At 40.5% G+C, this 21,930-nt stretch overlaps 1 protein-coding gene across 5 annotated transcripts in view; it reads left to right on the top strand.

Annotated features, from left to right (window-relative positions):
• Positions 1-1,921: 1,921 nt before the first annotated feature.
• ULK4 (unc-51 like kinase 4) overlaps positions 1,922-21,930 on the top strand; it is a 488,957-nt gene continuing 468,948 nt past the window's right edge. For 2 of the 5 annotated variants that reach the window (XM_072153425.1, XM_072153428.1), the window contains exons 1-10: positions 2,333-2,471; positions 3,538-3,692; positions 7,067-7,166; positions 8,686-8,825; positions 10,511-10,673; positions 11,098-11,199; positions 11,896-11,973; positions 16,326-16,401; positions 17,838-17,927; positions 21,848-21,927. In XM_072153425.1, the coding sequence (XP_072009526.1) occupies positions 2,456-2,471; positions 3,538-3,692; positions 7,067-7,166; positions 8,686-8,825; positions 10,511-10,673; positions 11,098-11,199; positions 11,896-11,973; positions 16,326-16,401; positions 17,838-17,927; positions 21,848-21,927 (1,000 nt within the window). In that variant the 5' untranslated portion in view covers positions 2,333-2,455. Of the gene's footprint in view, positions 2,016-2,167; positions 2,286-2,331; positions 2,472-3,537; positions 3,693-7,066; positions 7,167-8,685; positions 8,826-10,510; positions 10,674-11,097; positions 11,200-11,895; positions 11,974-16,325; positions 16,402-17,837; positions 17,928-21,847; positions 21,928-21,930 lie in introns of those variants that run through there. The other 3 variants (XM_072153426.1, XM_072153427.1, XM_072153424.1) reach the window with 3 other exon arrangements.

Here is a 21,930-nt window from a genome sequence, read left to right as displayed (position 1 = left end):
TGGACTTCTATGGTGCTATGACTGCCAGCTACTGTGTGGGGGCATAGTAACTGTTGGCTAATGTGTGGAGGCACTGTGACTGCTAGCTACCATGGGGGCATTGTGATTTGGCTACTGTGTGGAGTCTTTGTGACTGTTGGCTACAGTATGGGGGCAATGGGACAATTGGCTACTGTGTGGTGGCAGTGTGACCAATGGCTACTGTGTGGGAGCACTTTGACTACTGGCTACGGGACGGATTGCTATTATTGGTTACTGGGGATGCTGTGACTGTTTGCTGCTGTGTGGGTTCACTGTGACTATTCCTACTATCTGTGACTGCTAACTACAGTGGGGGCACTGTGACTGCTGAGGGCAATGTCAAGGCACTGTGACAATTGGCCACTTGTGGTACTTTGACTGTTTGGTACCGTGTAGGTTCACTGTTACCATTGAATTCTATGTGAAAGCACTGTGACTATTAACTACAGTGGCGGCACTATGGCTTTTCTACTATGTAGTGACACCATGACTACTTTGGATTTTTCGTTACTGCTGGGTACTGTGGGGACACCGGGACTATTGGCTACTGTGTGGGGGAACTTTGGCTATGGGCTACTGTGGGAGTACTGTGACCAGTGGCTACTGTGTGAGCATAGTAACTATTGGTTACTATATGGAGGCACAGTGACGGCTTGCTAGTTTGTGGAGGCATTGTGACTTCTGTGGGGCACTGGGTGTACTGTACACCTGTACTGTATTGCCTAGTGTGTATTTCTGTGTTGCAGTATCTGCAGACAACTAGTGCCTGAAAGGAGCTGCAATAGTGGACCTATAAAGCTACAGCATAGATATACAGCCTTATATAGGGTTTGGTGGAATCTTGTAGACCGCCACATTCATTCAATAGTTAAAACCAATCAGTAGCACTACAAAGAGCCTCAGTGTAGCGCATAGAAACAAATTGTCAACCAGGCATTTACTGCTGCTGCTACATTTCACAGCTTCTTTTTGATTAAACAGATTTGATACCTGCACATCACATCCACAGGAATATTACATGCACATTTTATCCACAGCTCTTCTACATAGACTTTACACTTAAAGGGGTATTCTTATCTCAGTACAATGCCACACATGCGCCATAGCTGGGGAAGTAAAGATATATGTCCCCTTAAAGCAAATCTACCATTCGTTTTTATGCATGGTGAGCCAAACATACCTTAAGAATGCTGTAGCTACACTGATGAAGAAATCCCTGTACCAAGTGGTTTTGCTGAAAAAACAAATTATAAAACTCATGGTCTTGGGAAAGCTGGGTGCCTACATAAACACATTACACACGGAGCTTCCTGAACTGTCCAGACAGGAATAATCAGCCTGAGCTGGATGACGCATACACAGCAGCTGGGAGATGGTGCAGAGATTGATTACTTCTGCCTGTCAGGGAAAATACAGTGATGACCAGAATACCCCTCCAAATAGGACCTGTCAGGTCAATTTTGGACGCTAAACCACCTACATGTCTGTATCGACCTGTGGTTTAGGATCCAAAGTTGACCTGTATATTCCATTTGCGTGGCCTAAAAAAACAAACATTTATACTTAAGAGTCCAATGCTGACGCCTCCTCTGGTGTTGCGGCAAGTGAAGCTGGGATAGTAAATACTATGAGTGCTCAGTACAAAGGTAAGTAGAAATGTTGGTCCATCATACAATACAATACAACTTTATTAATCCCCTGGGGGGGAGATTATTTTGTACATTGGACTTGTGGGGGGTTTACCGTTCCAAATTCCCGGGGCAGGTTTCATTAAAAAGTTTCCCTTGGGTTACATTACAATTGCTGTGCAGCTGCTTTTACTCTTATTACACCTCAGACTATAACGTTCTGTACTCTAATTACACTTCGCATTTAATGGCACAGCCCACTCCAGGGTCGTCACTGATCACATGGTGATGACGTCAGGAAAGGTCCTTTACCTTCTAGAAAATAACATCCATCAAGCGTTTAAGTGCAGGCTTTCCGTTACCAAGGTAACAGACGAAACCAATGCATTCCCCGGTTGTAACAGTATTGTGTGTAGGGGAGGGGTATTCTTTTTCAGATAAAGAATGTCACGAAATCTCTTCTATTGTCTAGAAATGGTCACGGAGATAATATGAGCGGTCATGTTCTTTTCCTCTAGCTCCCCCTGTACAGATGTAATGGTTCAGTCTTTGGACGGTTGGTCAGTGAGCCGCTGCTGGTGAGGAGGCATGGGCTGTGGGCGCTGCTGGTAGACAGGTGACGTCCCGGTGTCACAGGTGAGCGGCTCCCCGCGTCTTCTCGGTAGTAGATTACATAGACTGGGGTATATAGATGAGCTGCCCCCTGCATCACTGGTCACACAAGTGGTCAAGTTTATTTCTACTCAAATAAGAAAAAGGTCAACTATTAGTGGCTTTATCTAACTAGAGACACAGGTCACTAACTAATGACTGGAGCTGCAGGTCAGTTGTATGTGTTGCTGTCCCTGCCCGAGACATCTAATAATACATTAGGCCAGCGTCACAGGGGTTGGGATTGCAGTGACATTTTTGCCAGGGATTATAGCCAATGGCCTAAAAACATGTGACCTGTTGCTACATTCATAAGAGGCTCCTGGGCCTCTTTATTGTGATCAGACACAAATCATCTATCACGGTGATCCCAAACAAGGGGACGCCCCGCTCCTCACCAAAAAAAGAAAAGAACACTACCATATATTATTTCTATTAACATTTGCCCCTTTTTTTTGTCTATTTTGTGCTATACAGTAAATTCAATGGGCTCAAACATAGTTTGTAAAAGCAAAGTAATTTTCTTATCCGCTGTGTCACATAATAGCAGCAGATAGTGGACATAATTTGAAAATGTTCTATAGACTGAACTGACTTGTAATGACCCATTGTTTGCGAATATATGTCAATGAGCAGGTTTGGTATTGATGTCCTATCTGTAAACGAAAATCTACCGTCAATCCAATTCAGAGCCATCTCTTACTCATAGATCCAGGCCTTGTCCTCCCCCTCCTCCTTCTGCCTGCTATAGTCTCACATAGTTGCAAGGGGGGAAGCTCCTGCACTGTGTAACAGCCTGTGAAGCTGTTATACAGAACACTTCTGATTCATTGGCCTAGTTTTAAAAGTTGATTTTAGAAGGAAGGAGGCCATAGATAACATATATTGGAAGATTACCACAGTGTCTGGATCTATGAGTAAGTGCTCCTTATGATTGCTTTTAATGGTAGATTTCATTTAACAAAGGTCATCAGTATTACATACCTGGAAAACCATTTCAAAGGTCCCAAAAACCCAAATTAGCAGCTGTTGGCTGACCGCTTTTCTTCCAGGCGCCCCCATAATTATACACCGGATTTGACTTGGCGCACATGTGTTTTTATTGGAGAAGGAGAGGTGTAAGTCAGTGCCCGGACTTTTACATCCTGTGATCATATGTAATAATCATATCATTTAATAGTTTGTTCACTTCTCAGAAAATGGTCTAATACTTGATAATCACTTATAATTGTTTTAGGTTCTGAGTCCCGAAGAATGGAAAATTACATCCTTTATGAAGAAATTGGGAAGGGAAGCAAATCTGTTGTGTATAAAGGTAGAAGAAAGGGCACCATCAACTTTGTGGCAATTCTCTGCATAGACAAAAGTAAAAGGGCAGAGATTACTAACTGGGTAAGGACTTGTGTGTAATGATGGTCAGCAAATACATTATAATTTCTGTCTGTTGTGACACTGTATCCGGTTATGGTGGAAACTTTGACACAGATGTGGATAGTACCTTAGGTGTGATTACATTTATTTATTTTGTATTATTGTCTGTAAAATTCACAGATTACAAGGAGCATACACATTGGATCACAGTTAGACAACCATTACATGTTCATTTGGAAGAATTGTGGGAAATTAAGGACATCTATCATCTGTTTTTCTGGTGGTAAATGTGTCCTACTAAGAAGTCCCTGAGGAATGATTTTTCTTCTTTTATTATACCTCTATATGCCACTGTTGCAACAATGAAGAGTTAAAAATTATTTTAATTAGTGTGGAGTTACCTGGCTACGTCACCGTAGCCCCTAGTCTTTTATTTATTCTGCCTATTCCAACACAAATAATTCTCAGCATAAAATATGAATATATATACAATATGATTACCACCAAGGTTACAGAGAGCCACAGCAATATGGTAATGTCTAAAATCTCAAGTTTACTAAGTAATTATTAAAATCCTTCTAATACTCGCAAGAGCAATGATAAACACACCCCTATTCACCAATGCATATAAACTTAAAAATTACACATACAAAACAAACACAAAATGGCAGTATCTCAACTATAGTACTTCAGCATGGATTGGGCTGTATAGGAAAGACTGGGGGGACACGTACATCAAAGAGTAACTGCTGCAGTCCTCTTATCCAATGGTGTATGTGTATCTTACCATACCAATATATACAATACCCATCGCTGATGAAGGGCTTGGAGGGAATCTTTAGGCCTCATCAGATTGGCGCTGCAGGGGTTGTATAGAGCCCTCAACCACTGACCCTATCATCCACAAGACTCCCACCCTGACAAGGGCAGTCCCCAATACTGTCCCTTGTCTATAGAAAGAAGCACCTTCCTGACGCGTTTCGACAGAGGTCTCATTAGAGGGAGATTGATCAAGGTATCAACAAAGCCCTGTTGATAAATATAAAGAAAAATGCTGATCAGTCTGAACCGTCAAGCAAAATCTAATAGTCTGTCCAGACTGTACAGTCTTCTTACCTAAAATAAGGTGTCCCATCACATAGTAAGCGAGATGGCAGTGGGGGAGGAGTGCCTTCACCCACTGAGGCAGCCGTGTGTTCACATGGGATGTTGACCAGCGTGTGACGTCATACCTCTATACAAGTAGGGTTTAAATATACTGCTCGTCCCGCCTCCCCTGTGACTTACCTCTTGGTGATTGGGCAGTTGGTTAACGCTGACCACTGCACCACCGCCGTATGCGCCTGTGCCGCAAGACCCGCGAACCGGAACTACTACCCGTCACTTCCGGGTGGCTGGGCAGGTTTAGCCAGACTGGTTGTCAACGCAACCAGGGAAGCTGCTCATGCACGTTGTATCGCATCGCAACTTCTCTGTTTATTTTGAGCACAGAAACGAGAATCGCGAGCACGGACAAATAGACTTACAACATCAGGTGGTGCACCCACGTATGTACAGTGCAAACTTTACAGAGGTATGTCAGTACTCGCGTGAAATAGTATATATAGCAGATCTACTCAAACTAAAGTATTTACAATCTTAGCAAGTGAGGGGCAGCATCACAGATCGTGACCCGTGTCATCAGAGTCACGTGGTATGGATAAACAGAGGAGGAGGTGCAGGGAGAAGAGGGGCCATCCAAAGGAGGAAAACATCCCATCGGGTTATATGCTACAGATCCGATGTATTGGGAATTAGATGAAACATGCATAAGACAATTGTAGATTTAAACCCCTCGGTGTCACAGTGTTCAGCATGTGGATCCACCTTGTCTCCCTCTGTAATACCTTCTGATCCCAGTTCCCTCCCCTCACCGGAGGGAGTACCAATTCGATCCCTATGAACTTTATGACATTTGCTTGTCCATTATGTACGGTATGAAGGTGATGCGTAGACCTCGTGGAACAATATTACTTCTCAAGTAGTTTTCTAGGGATTGCACCTCCCACCACCTTCCACCATGAGGTGCATTGATCCTTATAGGTGCGAGTCAATTCCTTAAAAGCTGTTTGATATATCGGAGTATATCTCTTCTGTACAAAGGTCTTCTCAGAAAAGACCTCATTCACCTCCACCAACCACTGTTGTCTGTCTATGCCCGTGCTCAGAAACCCGGCCATGCCCTAAACATAACGATGAATAATTCTCAGCAAAAAATACTAATATATATACATTATGATAACCACCAAGGTTACAGAGAGCCACAGCAATATGGTAATGTCTAAAATCTCAAGTTTATTAAGTGTTTGTTTTGTATGTGTCATTTTTTTGAGTTTATATGCATTGGTGAATAGGGGGGTTGTTTATCATTGCTCTTGCGAGTATTAGAAGGATTTTAATAATTTGAGATTTTAGACATTACCATATTGCTGTGGCTCTCTGTTCCAACACAAGTACCACTTACTCTATACACGGGATCTGGCAGGACTTGTATGAAAAATGAGAGGAGTGAATAAATTTAAAAGACAAGGTGCTGTAAGGTGCTCCAGTGACGTAGCCAGAGTGTCCCGGACTACTTAGCAAAAATGTTTCAACCCTGTGTTGCCGCAATTGCGAGAAGTCGCGAGGAACACCTACTAACATCTTGGTAGGACATGTCTAACTTCAGTAAAACTGATGGTAGATGTCCTTAAGCTGCTAGGAGACGTATCTCACAAAGGATCAACTATGTCCGTCATGCCTAGTCTCCCCCGTCTACTTAACTATGCAGTCAGACTGACAATATAGTTGGCAGTTACAAAAATGATTGGGTTGGATAACTTGAATTTGGGCAGAATGAAAATTAAAAAAAAGGAAAACTTGATGCCAAGAGACTAGTATGAAAGGCTACGCTTTTTCCCCATAAAGGCCCCTAGCTTCAGTTCTATTATGTCTATAGGCAGTTATTATTCTTTTCTGCTCATTTGCACATGACTTTGGAGGATTTTTTTTTATAGGTAAAAAGGCAGGTTTTCACATAAAAAAGAAAATTCTAGAAAGGACATTTCATATCCCACCCACGGGAGATAGTAGTTTAATGGAGTGAAGGACTGTATGCAAATGAGCCTGAGGGGCTCCAGGCTCCGTAGCTGTTAATGGCTCATTTGCATACAGTCTTTCATCCTGGTGGTAGATGTCCTTTAAAGCTATTGCTTTATTGCAATTTCTTGTAGCACAGATTTTCAGCAGAGTTACAATTGTATTTCAGAGGAATACTCTGTCGCCTGCAATGATCAACGATTGCAAGCGCTACCTACTCCACACTCCATTTGTATACGTTGCCTTATATAATGTCATCAAATCTGTTTTAAATTTAGGTTCGGCTAACCCATCATGTTAAACACAAGAACGTGGTTACGTTTCATGAGTGGTATGAGACTAGTAACCATCTTTGGCTGGTAGTGGAGCTTTGTACAGGTAAGAACAAGTTTTGTCCTGCAGTCATCTACTATCCGTCAACAAGATCATTACAGTGTATTTCTTTTGTAGCTGATCTCTGATAGTTATTGTTTGGCCTATTAATATTTATTGCTTTTGTCATATTTCTTTTCTCTCATTTGGTGCTGTTCCCAGAATCTACTCATGTGAACTCATAGGGAAATGACAGAGTTAGACTTAAAGGGGTATTCTCATCTGGGCACTCACATTCAGTTTGATAAATATGCCATATATAAACATTTCTTCAATTAGATGTTATTAAACAAAATGTTCCTGTGTGAAGATAATTTCTCATAAATGTAGTCATTTTGTCCCTTAGATATGAGATTGCTTCCTCGGATACGGCCACCTCTGCCTGAGAGATTGCACAAATAAACAAAAAGGTTTTTGTATATGAACTGTCCAGGAGTTACTGCAAGTCCCACAGACACCCTGTGGCAATGATCACTGAATCCAGGAGGTCAGGCAGGACTCTATAGCACAAGTCTGGCCCCTGCTGCCAGAGTGTGACGTGGTCGTATCCGAGGAAGCCATCTGGTTTCTAAGGGACAACATGACTACATTTATGAGAAATTATCTTCACACAGGAACATTTTTTTAAATAACATCCAATTGAAGAAATGTTTACATATGGAAGATTAGTGAAACTGAATGTGAGTGCCCAGACGAGAATACCCCTTTAAGTGTCTGGAGACCGGCAGATCTGATGTCAGAGCATAATCTCTTGATCAATTTTAGTTTAAGTATTTACTGTAGGTCCATAAAATTATTATGAAGGTATAATCCTATAATATTATATGCATTATAAAGATTTTCATACTTGAATCCCTGTATGAAAGCTGTCCCTTTGGCTTTGACCTTTGTGTTGATTCCAGCTCCGGTGGCAGCCTCAAACAGCTGATCAGTGCGGTCTGTAGAGCGATCCACACCACTCTCTTGTTAATGACCTAACCTTTGAATAGTAAAATTATCCTGGGAAACCTCTTTAATTTTGCAATATAAGTGAAAAAAAAGTCTCTTTAATTAAAGGAGCAAGGAGCAAGAATGTGCCTGGACTTAGGAAAAGTGCATTCTCGATTGCGGTACTTTTACCGCCATGTGCTTGTTGATGTACCAAAACAAGCGTTCATGGTGGCTGTTATGCACATAGAAAACTGCAGTAGTTAGGGCACCCTAGGACAGGACTACTGGGTGCAGCTTTAAAAATTAAAGCATATTGACCAGTTGGATGAACAATCTTACCATTAGATAATTTTAATAATTGAATAATTTTAATTTGAACCATGGGAAATATTGACCTTGTTCTCCATATACTATTGGTACCATGAACCTACACAGGGTTTCCCTTCTCCATCTCCTTCTTCAAGAATAGAAAGATAAAGAGCAAATGTGCACTATTCCTTTTATGCAGCATTATAATTATGAGTACTCTAGAGATTCCTCAAGTTTTCAATTTTTTTATATGGTGAATACTGTATTATATTGAAATGCATTTCAGGGGGGTCCCTTGAAACAGTAATTGGTCAGGATGAACATTTGCCTGAAGACACAATTCGAGAATTTGCTGTTGACATAATTTCTGGACTCCACTATATCCATGAACTTGGCATGCTTTTCTGTGATCTGACCCCTCGAAAGGTAAGTTCTCAAAAGTAGTTTACTCTAATAGTCTTGAATATTTTATTATTTAATTAGTCATTTATTTTAAAAAAAAACGCATTTGCATGAATTTTTGGTAATTCTGCTCCCCAAAACTGCACAGCTAACTTCCAGATACAGGCACCCAATTCTCACCCATGTACGGCTCTTCAGAAAAGCGTAGACTCTCCATTATACAGGGGCTTGGTGGTTATGGCACATCAAAAGGCACTCACCTGCTACAGCCTGCAACTGCTGCTTTAGCAAGTATGTGACTGTTGCATCTCTGCACCTTTGTGTGCCACACTAAATCATACAACCCAAGAGAGGTGAAGATAAGGCATATGTTATTTTAATATCCCCCAGCCCTATATTTAAAAATCTCTCATTCTGGACAACCCACTTTTCAATAGATGAAACTATTTGTTACTTGATAGCATTTATTCAAATGAACAGCAGCTGGAGTGTATTACTCAACAAATCTGGCACTGTGCTTGGGAAAAGACATCCACATCATCCCAGAGGATCTGTTTATATCTCTGTAAAGTCACTGAAAACATGGTGTCTAAAATCTTCTTTAGTTTCTCTCTTATAATTTGGAAATGGTTAGGCTTCGGTTCACAACTGTTTAGAGCCTCATTAACTGATTTTCTGTGAGAAAAACAAAGCACAACACAGTTACTTTTTTTTTTTAATTCTCTGTAAAGTGCCAGGCTTAAAGGGTGTAGCCAATGTAAGTATGACCCTAATAGGGTCACCCATATTATACTTACCTTCTACTCTTTATCAGGCTACAATATGGGTGACCCTATTAGGGTTTTATACTAATATAAGTCAGTGAAGTCCGTTCTTGAACATCAGATGATCTGTTACATCTTAGTTTTGTTTTTATGTTTTTAAGGAAAAAGATTGAAATAAACTCGGACCTACATTTTTATATAAACAGGCTCTACAAAATAATTTGTTTTACTTGCCCCTCCCTGACACTCTGTTTTCCCACACTTTCTAGGTGTTCACTCTCTGCTAGAGAAAACACAAGAAAAGGCCAATTCTGCCATTGCTTGGCACGGTGACCTGCCTCCGTGGCATGCAATAGCAATGACACCCACAAAGTGTAATGCAGCTGAGATCAGAAGTGAATGCAGAGTAGCTGGCGGACATTACTGTACAGCAGCCATGGCCAGGATTCCTTTTTTATTAAGAGTACTTTGTATGTGATATATTTATACAGGCAGTCCCCGTACAAGATGGGTTTTTAGGTTTGTTCTTAAGTTTAATTCGTATGTAGGTCGGAATAAGTATATTTTTTAGTTGTAACTCCAGACAGAGTGACAATTGGATTTTCAAAATGTTTTGCTGTCATGGGAACAGGATTATCAATAAAGCTTCATTACAGACACCTTACAGCTGATCATGGCAGTCTTGGATTAAAGTAAAGCATCCAGAGAGCTTCACCAGAGGTCACAGTGGGCAGAGAGGTCCCTCTGTATTTAGGGGTCGTTTGTCAGTCAGGTTTTTCTTAACTTGGGGATCGCCTATATATAAAAAAAAGTGTATATATAACACCTATATTAACTAAAATAACTTATATTATTACCTGACTATTATTTTGTTTTGGATGAAATTATAAATTTGTAGTTTAGCATTTTTATTGCATTCGTAATTAATTTTGTACCTTTTCACAGATTCTACTGGATGGACCTGGCACCCTAAAGTTAACAAATTTCAGCTTTTCAAAGGCAGAAGGCGAAAACCTAGAAGAATTCTTTTCAATGATTGGATTAGAGGAAAATCCAGGTGACAACGGAGAATCTACACCACGGCGAAACTTAAGGAACCGCATTAAAGGTGAAATAAAGGCATTTGTTTTTCACTTTTTGAAGAGGTTGGTGTCTGTTGTTTTGAACATACTCTGCTCTTTAGAATATTGTAATAAATATAAGTCGCTGTTTAGTTATTAATCATAATCGTTTTCATTATATTGCATAAACACAACAGTGGGTGATATGTATGTATGAGGCAGAAGCCTCTTGACATGTCCAGGGTTTCATCATACCGGCGCACGAGCATCGGTGTATGGAAAATCTCTTGCTATGCATTTAGTCACGTTAGTAGTGCTATGGAAACTTATTAGTGAAAATCAGGTGATAGGTTCCCCTTCAAATACAGTTATAATGTTTTCTGCCACTTTGGTACACAATTGACATCCATGTAGATGTGCTCTGTATCCTGTACAGAATTGTATTAATATGTAATAAATATTTTTTTCTAGGATCCCCAGTTTATGCTGCCCCAGAAATAATCACGGGAGCCGATTTCTCCATATCAAGTGATCTGTGGTCATTGGGTTGTGTTTTATATGAAATGTTTACTGGTAAGTTATGCTTTTGAGTTTCTTGAACTTGATCTCCCTTCTATGGAATTATTCTGAAAAATAATGTTTTTGTTTAGTTTTTTGCTAATTCCTATTCCTACTCCTATTTTGTTGATTCATCAAGTAACCCTATGCCAGACCAGTGGTGGACTCTTTTTCTTTTGACCTAAAATTTGGAGCACAAAAAGAAAAAGAACCTTACTGATAGTAGTTACACGTTAGGGGCAGACTCTAAGTACGCATGTAAAATGGCGCAGAAATCTGTGTTGAAGTGTTTACACAATGGGGGAGTTATACTAATGTGTCAGTCTTTTGACCAGAGCAGTGCTGTGTAGAAGTAGACTGTAAAATTGGTCTAAAACCTTCAGTAAATGTGTCGCACTGCATTTCAGGTGCAAATTACTCCAGTTTTCTGGTGTAGACAGATTGGTAATCTCCTCCCAGTATCTCATTGGTTTTAAACTAGATTTTACAATTGAATTCTGTGAGGTAAAACTGCAGCAGATCCTTTGTAATTTCCCTGAAGCAACAGATTTTATTTTGTTTTTTTCTTGATATAAAAAATCATGTAGGATGTGGATCAAAGCCAGATTTTAGTGGAGATCCTTGATTGTGTATTTTTCAGTCTTTGGTTTACTTATTGACAAGCATGACTGATTACTCTGCCTTTTTTTATATCCTTCTTTCACCTTGCAGGGCGACCTCCATTTTTCTCTGAAAGCTTCTCAGAACTAATAGAGAAAATTGTAAATGAGGATTACACTCCACCGACAGGTACATTACTTTAATCAGATGATTTTTTTTTTTTAAATTTTCAAAAACTTTAAAATAAGACCCAAAAGTAGACAAGTAATAAAAATACAGTCCTCGGACAAAATTATGATGGAGACCCCAGACTAAACAATAATTAATAGTGAAGACTCCCAGTGCAAATTAAAAAATGGCAATGGAAACTCCGGGTTAGACAAAATCCCTAGAATAAACATAAAATAATAATACTTTTGCGCATACTACTAGCATCAGGACCTAGAGAAGAGCAGCGCCAGCAACAGTTGTACTGGGGGCTTAGGGCCCACCAGTGAAATTGATTCTGGGGGCCCTCCTACTGCGGCATGGAAATATTACCTGTATATTCTAAACATCGAAACACATTAAAAATGCAAATGCATCAGATAAAATGTTTCCCAAAACACATCAGTATTAATGATAATAAAAACATGGATGTATTTTGAGTTGTTTTGCAAAGTATTTTAAAACGCACTGCAAACATATAGGGGCAGATTTACTTATCCAGCGGCGGGTTCTCTGCACTTGATTCGGGTCCGGCCGGGATTTATTAAGGTAGTTCCTCCGCCGTCCACCAGGTGGCGCTGAAAAGCATTGGAACGCGCTGGAGTTCATCGGCTCAGGCTGAGTGAAGGTAAGTGCAAGCTCCGCAATAGATTTTTTGTTTTAAATGCGGCAGTTTTTCTGAATCCGTCGGGTTTTTGTTCGGCCACACCCCAGATTTCCGTCGCGTGCATGCCAGCGCCAATGCGCCACAATCCGATCGCGGGCGCCAAAATCCCGGGGCAATTCAGGGGAAATCGGCGCAAATCGGAAATATTTGGGTAACACGTCGGGAAAACGCGAATCGGGCCCTTAGTAAATGACCCCCATAATGTGAACGCAGCTTAAGACCATGTGCACAAGATGTGATGTAATTTATTTTTAAAAGTCATTTTAGGTGCATCTGGAGAAAACGCTTCCTTGAACGTCTACATTCAGCTGTCGGGGAGGAGATTCTCCAGTTGCGCTTAAAATGTAATTCAATCTTGTGGACATGGGTCTAAGGTCCAGCATTCGGAAGGAACTATTGACAGCAATCAGTCCCTCTGCCAATTCCTATTGTGGCTCCTCTAATCTCCCCCTCATATTGTGGGCTCCTCTTATCCCTCCCTCATATTGTGGACACTCATCTTCCTTTAATATTGTAGACCTTTCTCATATCCCTCTCAAATCCGTTGCACAATGTGTGCCCCCTCTTATATCCATCTTATAATGTGGGCCCCCTCTCATATCCCTCTCACAATGTGGGCCCCCTTTCATATCCCTCCCATAATGAGGGCCCCCTCTCATATCCCTCCCATAATGTGGGCCCCCTCTCATATCCCTCCCATAATGTGGGCCCCCTCTCATATCCCTCCCATAATGTGGGCCCCCTCTCATATCCCTCCCATAATGTGGGAACCCTCTCACATCCCTCCCATAATGTGTGCCCCCTCTCATATCTGTTGCATAATGTGTGCCCCCTCTAATACCCCCCATATTGTAGCCCACCCACTCCCTATTTTCCTTTATTTATTTATTTTTAATGAATTTTAGAAAAATGAACACCACATATTCACCCGTCCCCATTCCCCAGCAGCTCTCCTCTTCTCATCTTTCTCTGTTGCTGTGATGCCGGCAGATGGCCCAGCCTGATTACAGCTATGTTTCTAGGGAAACACATGTGATCAGCAACAAGCACTTGGTGCCAGTTACTGATAATGTGTGGCACTGGAAAAGCAGATGCCCCTGGGGCATAATTCCTCTCAATGGCTTTAAAGTTAAAAATATCAGTTTTATATACTTATATGCAATCACTAAGTGAGTCCTGCATCTTTGTGTGGCCTAAACTGGCCTGCTTCCCTGTTCCTGGTTGACAGGTGTCACTGCTACCGCCATGCTTCCAGTAAGGAACTAGTACTCGGGGACTATAGTGAACTACTGTTTTCAGATACGGACATGTACAGTTCTGTTAACTTATTCTCAGGGGTAGGAAATATTATGTGGTGCCTTGCTGGAACCTTGTGAGAGACATCTGACTTGCTGAAGAGAATTCCTGGGAGGGGAGTGAGAGAGATGGTGGCTTTGTGTAACTAAGCTCTCCTACATCGTTAATCTCTCTTCCAGGAAGATGGAGGTTAAGAGAGACACTGGTTGTAGCTGGACTGTATACTGCAGCTCTCCTGTCTCTGTGACTGGGACTGGGGCATCAATAGATGTCTTTTTTAGAAGAATGCTGGCTCTTATCCCATGGATAGAGTGCTTTGTGTCAGGGGACACTGTGTGGGAGGGTCCCTGCTGACAGGTTATCTTTAAATATAATAGAATAAGGCCCCTTTCACACTTGCGTTTTTCAGGCATGTTTTCTGCGTGTGCTTTTGACACGCAGAACGTGCATTGCACTCTGACCCATTGTAATCAATGAGTCTATTCAGACTTGCATTATTTTTCAAGCACACACGCACGTTTTTTTAAATGCGTGTTTAAATCTCAGCATGCTCTACTTTTGCAAGTCACACGCGTGAAAATGCACCATACAAGTCTATGGAGATGCAGCAAAAACGCATTGCACTCTGAGACACCTGCAAGTGCAATGCGTTTTTCACGCATCAATTGCCATAGAAAAGATAGAGCTCAGTCCTGAGTCCTTTTCATGTGAATTATCTGCGCGTGAAAAACGCATAGGAATTGCATTGAAATTGCATTGAAAATGCTCATGAAAAACTGAGAACTGAACAAATTCTGACTGAAAACTGATTGAACTGAAAAAATGTCAGATTTTCACTGACCAAACCCTGATCGCACCCTGATCAGACTCTGACGTGATCTGCAACGTAAGTGTGACAGGGGCCTAATAGAAACCACTGTTGGGCACTAAAGTGAACATTATATTGTACAGATGATTTTTACAAGATAAAGGACATTCAAAGATGTAATTTAGAGGGACGTGTGAGTGTTCTGCATTTGTTTTTCTGAAAGCCGCATAATAAAATGTGAAAATTTTACAAGGACACTGTGCTGGTTACATTGGCCATCTCCTAGGCAGGGTCTGTGTTTTGTGGCAATGAAGCTCCCTCTGGTGGCTAACCTTAGGAACTACTTAATAATGAATACTTACCCCAAATGTGTATGGTAATATAAAAATGGCCCCCAAATCAGTAAATTTACATTTATTAAAACTAATTTATGTTGTTTTTCTGCTGTTCGGGTTCCATCTTCTGCGGCTTCTGTTCTTCTATGGTTCTGTGACTGAGGAAAAGCTTGCGCTGCAGCCTGTACATACATGTGGCAGATCTTTGCTTAGTTCATTTATCGCTGAAGAGGATGTCATTTTCAATACATCCATTACTAACAATGGATGATGTCAAATCTTTTACTTCATTTATCTGTAAAAAACATGCTTACAACTTATTGAGCTGACTATTACTGTCCCTGGTCAGGAGGCTGCTGTAAAGGATATTGATAAATACTCCGACTAGATAGCAGCTTTTCTCAAGGACAGAAAATAGAAGAATAAAAGCCGATGAGAAAAATAATTAGACATTTTGTTATCTAGTTTTAATGAAAATTGGCAATAGATACCCTTTAGGCAGCCTGTAAATAATATGGGATAATCCCTTTAATGTAATCAGAATTATACCCTGTATCAAGCTAAAAGTAGTAGTAACTAAAACAATAAACTTTATTTAATCTGATTAAAAAGACACCTCATAATCAATAATGTGCACAGATGCCATTTGAACCGAACCAAAATCAACAACAGAAAGGACTAAACTGTAAAATGGCATTAAATAACCATTAAATGGCCAGTTTATAAAGCCATGCGTCTGACCCGACACCCTTAGCAGTTATGTATTAATAAATCTTTTACTGTAATTCATTAGTGGGACAACCAAGGTGCAGTTACTGGTCTGGGATCTCTATTTATTTACTTTTTATTCAGATAAACACACAATACATTCTAACTGTTGGAATGTGCATTGCTAGAATGCGTAAATACGGCCAGACTTAGGCCTAAGTCTTAACAATCTTGATACATAACATACCAGAGGAAATTTACATAAGATATAGTTCCAAAATAAAGAGATACAGTAACAACCCATCTCCCCCACCTGTATGGCCAATCCAGAGTCCACTCCGGGATCTCTATTTCTAAGGAAACCTATGGAGGGGTCTATGTCTATCCCTTAGTGTCCCATAATGAGCTACTTACAAGGTAAGTCCATGAAGGCTTTCCTTATTATGTGTGCCTTCCTGCACCAACCTGTTTAATGTGAAAATACTTTTTTTTTTTTTAATTGATTTTCTTTTCTAACCAGGACAATTCTCTGCCAAGCCATCTCCAGAGTTCCAATCATTACTTATAGGATTACTCCAGAAGGATCCACTGAAACGGTAATTTAAAGCATAGGTTAAACTAAAATAGAATTACATGGACCTCAATTCATGGGATATCTACATTGTTATGGAACTGTATGACTGAGGAGCATTGTTGGTTTCATATTTGTGTCTGTAGAGATTGTTATTAGGACACAATACTGGAAAATTTTCTGCATGACCTTCCATTTTCTATTGAAAACCAATACTGAGAATGTTATCATCTGCTCAGCATAGCAAAATCCCATCTGTCAGGTAATTTGTAATAGAAAGTGTCTGTGACAAAGTGCTTAATGAGAACCTGTCACTACGTTTTACCCTCCGATACATATGGGGGATATTTTTTGTAGGTAAATGGGAGATTTTATATTGAAGAAGGAATTACAGAAAACACATTTCATTCACTACCTGAGGGTGCTAGTAGTTTAGTGAGGTAAAACCTAGTGAAAGGATAAGGATAACTCAACCCTTGTAAAAAAATTTCAGATATGAATAGTGCAGATGACAGAGAAACTTTAAAGGAAACTTACCACTTGATCCCGGCCGAAATAACCTCCTCCCACCACCCTCTCGGCTCTTTACCACTGACCCCAGGACATATTTTGTTTAGGGACACAAACCGATAGTTTAGGATTCTATAATCTATAGAAAAGTGGCTTCGACCATTCACTTACATCACACTGGCAATTCCGCCCACCTCCGATATTTAATTATACATACCCCATCTTTGTTGTGTTCCATCTCCTTGGACCGAGAGCCGGTGTTGTCACTTCTCGCGCAGGTGCAGGCAGTGAATCTCGCACAGCTGCAATGTGTCATGGCTGGCTGCGCAAGATTCAGTGCCCGAGCATTCGCGAGAAGTGCCGAGAGCCGAGTGATGTCACCAGCTCTCGGACCAAGGAGGAGGAACACTGTCGCAACCTTTCCCCTGCTCCCTCTGCACTTGTGAGTCCTTCCTGCTGTAATTTCAGCTACCAGAGACCCTTCATTCTCCAGCTTTAAAGGCTGTTACACTGTCTAACTGTCCCCCTGCATAGTGTGGTCGCCTGTGAAGCTGTAGCACGGAGGGACTCTGTTATCATTTCAAAAGTTGGTTTTAGAAGGAAGGAGACCCTGGATAACAAATGTTAGAAGATCACCACGGTCACGGTGCCTAAATCTAGAAGTGCTCCTAGTCAAGAACCAGAGCTCCTAGTTCATCATGCTTGATTTTGATGGTAGATTTCCTTTAAATTACTGTTTAAGCTTCTTTTAATTTCTCAGCTGTCACTGTGAGAACCAGAGGAAAAGATAATTTTCAGTTATTACTAAAAGTAGGAACAGGGGAGTGGGGGCATGGAAGCTTCACAGGCTGTTACACTGTCTCACTCTTTAATAAAGAATACTCCAAATTTTATTTGTGCTTAAGCCTTTTATTGTAATATAGTAATGCAGGTGTCTTAATGTCTTTTTAGAATGTCCTGGAATGAGTTGCTGAGCCATTCCTTCTGGAAAGATGCATTTTTAACTGATGACCAAGATGCCCCAGATGTTGGTAGCCTAAGGTATGGAAAGTTACATGGTTTCAGAAACATAAGATCTAGGATAAGATGAGGGTTGTCTATTTAAAGGACATCTATCACAACTTTAGGGGTGTTAGACTGTACTAGAACCCCTGCTCTTTACCTGTAGGGGATGATACCACTTCTTTCAGCTAGATTCCATGCGGCGTAATCACAGAGAAAGCAACTTTTATAAACTTATGTAAATGAGCTGGTGGCGCTCAGGGTAGAGTCACATGAGCTCCTCCGTTCACTAATTTATGCAATCCTCCTGGTTAATTGATATGCAATGCTCCCCTCGGCTGCAGCTCTCCTGCCTCCCCTGACGTCAGCCGGCTTGTTAGAAATCTGGCGCAGGCGAGAGAATACTGATGACCACACTGGGCTGCGCAAGGGACAAGTTCTCTCGTCTGCGCAAGATTTCTAACAAGTTGGCTGATGTCAGGGGAGGCAGGAGAGATGCGGCCAATGGGACCCTGAGCACCACCACCTCATTTACATAAGTTTTATAAAGTTGTTTTCTCTGTGATTACAGCGCCTGGAATCTAGCTGAAAGAAGTGGAATCATCTCCTACAGGTAACGAGCAGGGGTTCTAGGACAGTCTAACACCCCTAAAGTGGTGATGGATGTCCTTTAATATTATCTAAGGTGTATTTTATGTAAATTTTTTATTATATATTGGGGACATGATATTAAACAACTTAGTAATATATATATAAGGATAAAGTTCTGCACCATTTTAATGAAATTGGAAACTCCTCCCATCTATAAGATGGCTGGAGATGGAGGGTCATGTGACCATACACTCCCATGAGCACTAACTCCCACAGCGTCCTTTGAGCTATCTGTACATTTATCTCATTTCCCTCTTGCACAGCCTGTCACTGCCATGTCACATGGGGCTGAATCAGAAGTTGTGTATAGATGGTTTGTTCTGACCTCCAGCCAGTAAATTTATCATTGTATTTCATGTTTCTTCTATTACTCTCATAGCATCACTGTATAATCCAATTTATTAATTTATTAAGACTGCTGATTTAAACGCCAGTCTTACAATTCCTCCCACTGATGCTTCAGTGCCCATATCTACCTAAGGCTACATTCACACAGCCCAATGCCCCACCCGGCTGCGCTGGAGAGGAGGTGGGTGACATCCCTTCCTCTCCATGGGGAACAGCGCCGCAGAACGGCGCAGAACTGTGCCATTGCCGTCTATGGGGACGTATATGCGGCTGCATATACATTCCCCCCAGACGGCCATGTGAATGTACCCCAAGACTAGGTGTGGGCTGGTAGAGTTTTCTGCAATAGTGTCCGTCGATTTTCCACTGCTGATTTTGGCATCTGGTGATTCTAGTAACATAATCTGCAACTTGTTACCAACATGGAATAAAAATATTGTGTAATTTTGCAAGCCAAAAAGCAATTTGTTACAATTTTGTGTTTTTTACTTTCTACCTAAAGTTCCTCACATCTGTATTTGCATTGTATATTTGTGATAGATGCTTCCTGAGATGTAGTGTGAGCCATTAGGGAAGAGTAAACTTGTAGAATGATATTTTCTTGGTTCTACCACCATCTAGTGGACAGTAATGAGTAATACCTAAGTATAGCTGTATATAGTCATGCAACAGACAAGTGCGCAGGAACAATAGGGTGCATATGCAGTGAATGAAGTCTGTGTTATACAGTGGTCATCCTCCTGCAACGGGGAATATCAAAGATAACCGTGATTCTTGCAGATTAACAGACTTCCATTATGTAAGGGATATGCCGACATATGCACAATGCACTAGAAAAAGATATTAGTATAAGTGTTGCAGGGAATTGTCAAAGCAATCACATGTAGAGTTCCCTAGTATAACAAAAAAAAGTTTTTTTAACAAATTTTGAAAATAAATATGTAAAGCTTAAAATTTCTACCATTTCCTATTAAGCATGTAAACATAAACTACGGTAGATTAAACCACCTAGTGATGCGGCCTGAAAAGGCTCTTCGTAAGCGGCGGTTTAAGGGCCATAACTTTTTATTTTTGCATGCTACATTAAAATTTTTTGCTGTGTTTTTTATTTCGGGAGACATAGAGCAAGTTAAAGGGGTTTAAAACTTTTTTTCATTTTTTGGGGGGGTAAAAGTGGAAAAAAGTAATTTATAATTAAGATTTTAATAATTTTGTAATTTATAGTACTTTAGAAAAAACAGATCAAATTAACTCAAAATAGGGAATTCATTATTAGTGTTCATTTAGTTTAGATCATTTTGATATACAATATATATAGTCTTGGGCAAACAGGGCAACTATGGCAATGGTTCTTGTAGTTTAGCGGGGGATTTATTTTTATTTATTATTTTGTGTGTGTGTTTTTTTTACTTTACATGTCCCCTATGGGTCTATTTCACTTGTTTTTTTGTTTTTTTTTTAGTTTATTTATTTTTTTCTTTTATACGCTTTCCCCTGTAACTGAGGCATCTATAAGAGCCACAGTTACAGGGGAAATGAACACCCGTGACTGGCGATTCTGATCAGAGCTGGACTGGGTCTAATTAGACCCAGCAGTCACCTGGTAACAAACCGCATCTCCCTTGCGTCTCCGGATGGAATGGGTCCTGCTCCTGTGGTTAGCGTGGGAGCAGTAGGAAACTGCAGCAGGTCCTAGATGAGTTAACCAACCTGTAGCATCTGAATTTGGTACCATTTCTTTTAGCACTTAGCTGGTTTTGAAGCTCTTCTGAGCAAATCATTTGCATAATATGATCTTTTAAAAAAGTATTTTTTTCTTTTTTTGCCAAGGACATATCTTATACATCTTTATGACCGTAGACATACATCCTGGATTCTAGGAGCCATAACTTTGGATCCTCCTCATTCATATGAATCTATTCAAAGTGACTGTTTGGGTGCAGATATATATATATATTACACCTGACTGTGATTTTAACAGTTAATACCTCCGGCTCCCTGGCACCTAGAAACACAATCCTAGATTCATGTGAAAAAGGAGATTCTTCTTTTTCAGACAAAAATAATTAGTATTTATGGATGCCATGGATCCACAGTCATAGCCCTCTGAACTGTGCCCCCTCTCCAACTTAGCTAGCAAACAGGATTAAAGAGAAGTAGCGTGCACAGAGGAGCTTCTCAAAGTTCTCCAGTGAATTAAATATTGACCTTATCTATAGATACATTTTGGAAAGAGATTACCTGAACTAATGTTCACGGGCTCACGGGCTTCCATATTGTCATTGTGCCATGTGAAGAACTTTCGCATGCTGGACTTGCGAAGGAATTTTTACAGAATTTGTGACAGAGGCCACTAACCGAGCTCTCGCATATCCTTAAAGGCATATTATTTTAATTTAAAGGATATCCAACACCAGGATCAAGGATTGTAAACTAACCACACTGGTTTACTGATGTGTACCCCCTCTGGAAGGATTTACTCTTCTTTTAGCTTCTTATGCCCTGGTTTTTACAAAACAAGGCTTCTAAAATTATACATAGGTGTTAATGGAGCCTGGATTAGCAAGAGCATATGAAGCTTAAAACAAACAGATCCTTCCAGATGGTTTACAATCCTTCATCCTGGTGTTAGCAAAAAAAATAGAGTGAAAATTGGAGCAGCACTTGTATAGGTCAATCACGGGTCAATCTTCGATCCAGACTTTTGATCCAGACGCATCAAAAGTTCACCCGAAAAATACAGTAGCGAAGCAGCACTCTTTAAAAAAGTATTTCTTTATTCCACCATGTTTAAAATAGCCACATTTCGCCCTCTCTATGAAGACGAAACGTCGCTACTGTATTTTTCTGGACATTCTGGTGGTAGATGTCGTTTAATTCTGTCTTGCAGGAATTACTAAGAATTATTAAATTACTATAATCGTGCTCCTAATAAAATGGGTCACTCTTGTTTATGGCAGGATAAATGCAGAAACTGCTGAGATTGGTACAAAGGACAGAACTGAAACTCCGGCACAAATGCACAAGTCATTTAAGATTGGTT

The sequence above is a fragment of the Engystomops pustulosus genome, chromosome 5 (genome assembly GCF_040894005.1).
Source record: "Engystomops pustulosus chromosome 5, aEngPut4.maternal, whole genome shotgun sequence".
Lineage (NCBI taxonomy): Eukaryota > Metazoa > Chordata > Amphibia > Anura > Leptodactylidae > Engystomops > Engystomops pustulosus.
Note: the sequence above shows the minus strand (reverse complement) of the source record. Positions and strands in the feature narration are given on the sequence as shown.